The sequence below is a fragment of the Oncorhynchus mykiss genome, chromosome 18 (genome assembly GCF_057628025.1).
Source record: "Oncorhynchus mykiss isolate SJ-2025 chromosome 18, ASM5762802v1, whole genome shotgun sequence".
In the NCBI taxonomy this organism is placed as follows: Eukaryota; Metazoa; Chordata; class Actinopteri; order Salmoniformes; family Salmonidae; genus Oncorhynchus; species Oncorhynchus mykiss.
This window is the reverse complement of record NC_143039.1, coordinates 69,909,194-69,913,614: the sequence shown is the minus strand read 5'-3', so window position 1 is coordinate 69,913,614 and position 4,421 is coordinate 69,909,194. Positions and strand designations below refer to the sequence as shown.

Genomic DNA, 4,421 nt, shown 5'->3' with positions numbered 1-4,421 from the left:
TCAACAAGAGCATTCAACAGTGCTTGTTATTGCAGAAACAAGCTGTTGCATTACGACGCGTGCTCCTGACGTGACCCACTGTCTGAAACCTTACACCCAGTCCAACGCCAAATTAGACCACAATATATCATCACAGACAAACACTACAGGAATTCATCATGTAAACACGATATATATATATATGTGTACTCATCTGATTTCTCTAAAAGGTTTAGACAAACATGGACCGTATTGTGTTAAGTCTTTATTCATTCTTAATTATGAAGTGAGACAAAAATGTCTGCTGCCATTGTGCTTTTAAATAGTTCAAATACTAGGCATAAAAATCCCAGGGAAAATAACTCCAGAAATACGATTCATTTGATTCTTTACAGTTTGTAGAAATATTAGATTCATCAAAGGGTTATGTACAAGGCATCTTGTAATAAACAGTTATGTTCCTTTGATCAGCATTGTACAAAAACAGCGGTTAGCCTATAGCTAATACAAGGCCTTTCTACCTGAATCTATACTTGTGCTACTATCTTTAAAAAGTTGAAACGTTCGTAGTATAAGGAAGTGCTTTAATACGATGAATGGACTTTATCATGGCTAGAATAAGGTCATCTTATTGTGTTGATCATTTTGAGCTCTGGTGCAGTGCAAGGGATCTCAGAAGTGACCCCTAAGCTTGCCCACCTGTGAGAGATGTGATGCGGGGCAGCTCCGCCAACGTTTGGGCCTCGGGCGTTCATTCCACAGACTTGGTGGTGAGATGTTCTGGATTGTTCTGGAACTATTCCATCAGCACCAGAAGTCTACGCTCTAAGACGTGTCAGGCAGTTGCGTAACCATTTACAAAAGGACCCACTCCCTGTCCCACCCCATGGGTTTATCCATTAAATACCACACTCACTGGCTTTTCCCTGATATTCAATGTGTATGACTACTAAGAGGACTGGATAGAAAGATGATGTCATTATTATTACGCGTTACTAATACCATGCATTATTGCTCTATAGTTTTTTATGATAAGACTCCCAAGAAATATTGCCGCCAGATGCTATCTAGATTTTGGCAAAAATCCAAAGCTTCATTAAATTGGCATAGATTTCAGTATTATCGTTTTTTTTTTTTTTTTTTTTTGCATGCAATAGGTTTATAAAGTGGCAAATAAAATAAGAGGATATTTAGAAAGTGTCAAATGCTTTGGCATATTCACGACGAAGGCTTGCAAAATAAAAAAGTAAATTAAAGTGCAAATGAAGATTCTAAACAAACTGGAAGTAAAAAATAAATCAATAAATTAATAAATAGATAGGCCTACATAAATAAGTGAATACATAAATAGGTTTACCTCAACCTTGAACACTTTTGTGTCCATTAACACCAGTACAATATTGTCCAATACTTTAAAAGGTTTGACCTTTGAGAGAAATTGAGACATTTTCAATGTCCTGTGAGTTTGGCAAACATATGATATTTCAGCTCATAATACTTGAACAAATTGTTGTTGTTATAACAATCAAGGGAGGATAGCCAATGGAAATAAAAGTTTGGGTATAGGCTACACGAGTAATCCAACATGTCCTTAGTGATGCTGTTTGCTGCAGGAGGGTATAAGACCTGTGCTGTCACCATGGAACAGGTTGTCTAGGGAATAGTATAGGGATGCCTGTTGGAAGAAGTTTCATTACATGTTCATGGGTACTGGAAGTCAGTCGTCAATGGAGCTCATAGGTGAGAACTCTCCCTTAAAGCAGGCGGACTCGTAGTGCTTGTTAAGGTAGGACTTTAGAGCAAAGGTCTTGTTGCATCTCTTACACTTGTAGTGCTTGAAGGCGGAGTGCGTCTGCATGTGAGCGCGGAGGTTAGAGCGGTCGGCGAACGCCTTTCCGCAGTGTGCGCATCCAAAGGGCTTCTCGCCGGTGTGAGACCGCATGTGTCCCTGCAGCAGCCAAGGTCTACTGAAGGCCTTGCTACATATGTCACACTTGTGTTTGAGGTCGTGGGTGAGCAGATGCATGGCCATGGCGGGCATGGACACGTACACCTTCCCACAGGTGGGGCACTTCTTGGCCATCTTGCTTTCCAGACTCCGGTGGGTCTGCTTGTGCCGGCTCAGGTTGGAGGACGTGGCGTACGTCTTTCCACACTCGTTGCATGTGTGACGCTGTATGGTCCTGGGGCTGCTGATGGCTTTTCTCCTCGACCTTCCGTCCGTGATGAAGAAGGCGTCTACCGTGTAGCCCTCGCTCACTGCGGTGTCTCCGTTGATGTAGCCGGATGAGATCTCGGAATGGGGGCTGTCGGGCTGGTCCGAGTCTGGTGCTCCGTAGTCGCTGTGGATGCCATTGTAGATGGGGCTGGGAGAGGGGCCTTTTTCGCTGTGGATGCCATTGTCACTTTCGCCGTCGTAGACAGACGGGGTCATGTAGTCACTGATGTACCCTGTAGCGTTGAAAAGAACAACAGACGGATTCAATTATTTATGTGATTTGGCCTACTGATGTTAACTGATGCAACAGTGTAATTCTCCCTAGTTGCAAGGCTTCCTTTGTGACTCACAGTGCGTGAGCTCTGCAGCCTATTATTTCAGTCATTTACAGTTCCAGCAGAGGTGGGTTGAAAGACATTGACTTCTTGTGAAGGTATTTTGTTTCTACATCACTTCACCCCAAAAAATCAATATCTCTCAGTTTCAATTAGTGAGCTATCCCATTTAAGGACAAAGGCGCAAGGGGAATAATATCACTTCAGTTATAATTGCATTTGCCTTTCTCAGAATATAGGTCGATGTGCACCACTGAACGTACACATAGTCTCACTTACATCCAGGTCCATCCAGGGTACTCCATGACCAAGAGATAGGAATGTGGATGAATATTCTATAAATGTACTTCCGGAAAAAATACAGTCTGGTTATGCAAATGCAAGTGCACGCACTGTATTTTATAGAGCGTAAATAATGTCTTGAAACATGATCAAGCCTTCGTTTTAGAGGCAAACAGACTCTCTCTCTCTATCTATCCTTTCTGTCTCTGTGTGTGGCTATGGTAGTGGGCTTGGACTAATGATCCAAAGGAATACACTATAAAGCCGTATTCTAATCTACAGTATCTTGCACACTCGTCTGTTGCACACTTGTGGGTATATGTAGCTCAACAGGGTTTTAACCTTGTGTGCTCCGCTGTAGAGCACTTGAAATATCCCTGCCTCGGGAAATGTGCAGAGTCGACAAAAATGAAAAATGTGACTGTATTGAATAGGATGTGACCACGGGTCAGCAAAGCTTGATGTGCAACAAGCTTATCCACACGCAAATAGACTACAAATAAGCACTTAGTATACCCTACACATAGAATACCAAGCAATAAAAGATAAACATTGTGCATGCCGATAAAAGTCAGAGATTCTAACAGCTTTACCTTTTTCATGAAAGCGGAGGCTGAGGTCGGTCCTCGACCTGCCATAATGTCTCTCCAGATCAGCAGATGAGAAATCATCGAGCTTAACCTTTTTGACCAGAAAAGATCTTGGCATGGTTCTACGCTGCACAGAACAACACTCGTCCAGTGGTTCAATGGGTCACTCCTCATGCAAGGCGGGCTGAAAAGGGACTAGCTGTATATACGGGCTGAATCGCTCTTCAGCAAGCCGATTTGTGTGTGATCAGATGCCAGCACAGGGAGAAAAGCCTGAGATCCCTTCCGAATCCTCACGCTGCTAGTCCTTGTTGAGCTGCTGGTTTACGTGCGACAGCGCCGTGTTCCGCTGGTAAGAAATGCAACTTCAGCACTGGATAGCTCCTTTTCAGTGCTGCGTGCATGTATAGGCAGGCAGGCAGGCTTCAGCACTGGACAGCACCCCCGCTGTGAGACAGTGAGAGATCCGTTCCTTCGCTCTTCTCCTCGCTCTCTGTCTTCCTCGTGCAGCTGTACTCAGTCTCCTCACAGGTCGACCCTAGAAAAGAGTCTGGTAACTGCTCCCAGGATTTGGCTCGTTTTAAACTTCACAGAGCGTCCCTTTATTAATGGAGTATTTGACAGTTCCCACATAAATATTTACCACTCATTGTAATAGAGGATGGCAGAAAAGTCACTCATGAAAACGCTGCCTCTCAGCTAGCTCCGGCTTTTCCCCCCTTTCGCTCTCTCTCTGTGCTGAACTCTGTTGAAGGTCTTGGGCTTTCTGAAGTCTGTTGATCAGCTGTTGGGATTTATATGGCTGCGATCATGTGCGAGATGGAGATGGAAGTGCTTAATTTAATCCATCAAAAGATATCTCCCGGGACCAACGTTGAACTAGGATGATTTATGGACTTGGTGAGTCGTCCACGATTTCTTTTTTTTCCCTTCCGTTTATAACGATTATGTTTTATTACGGTGTTGACCATTATTTATTTTCAGTAAATCATCACAATAAATGCAACACTGACAGAT

The 4,421-nt window shown here is 43.4% G+C and overlaps 1 protein-coding gene across 1 annotated transcript; it reads right to left on the bottom strand.

Moving 5' to 3' along the window:
- Positions 1 to 231: 231 nt before the first annotated feature.
- Positions 232 to 4,218, bottom strand: LOC110496670 (transcriptional repressor scratch 1-like). The gene is made up of 2 exons (XM_021572691.3): positions 3,408 to 4,218; positions 232 to 2,430 (listed from the first exon to the last, which is right to left on the bottom strand). Exons 1-2 carry the CDS (start codon positions 3,520 to 3,522, stop codon positions 1,697 to 1,699), a joined length of 849 nt encoding a protein of 282 aa, XP_021428366.1. The 5' UTR covers positions 3,523 to 4,218; the 3' UTR covers positions 232 to 1,696.
- Positions 4,219 to 4,421: the final 203 nt, after the last annotated feature.

Excerpts from the sequence above, each read along its gene's own strand:
- LOC110496670 (XM_021572691.3), bottom strand. The coding sequence starts at position 3,522 with ATGCCAAGATCTTTTCTGGTCAAAAAGGTTAAGCTCGATGATTTCTCA. Across the intron at positions 2,431-3,407 it reads CCTCCGCTTTCATGAAAAAG|GGTACATCAGTGACTACATG; the intron begins GTAAAGCTGTTA and ends TCAACGCTACAG.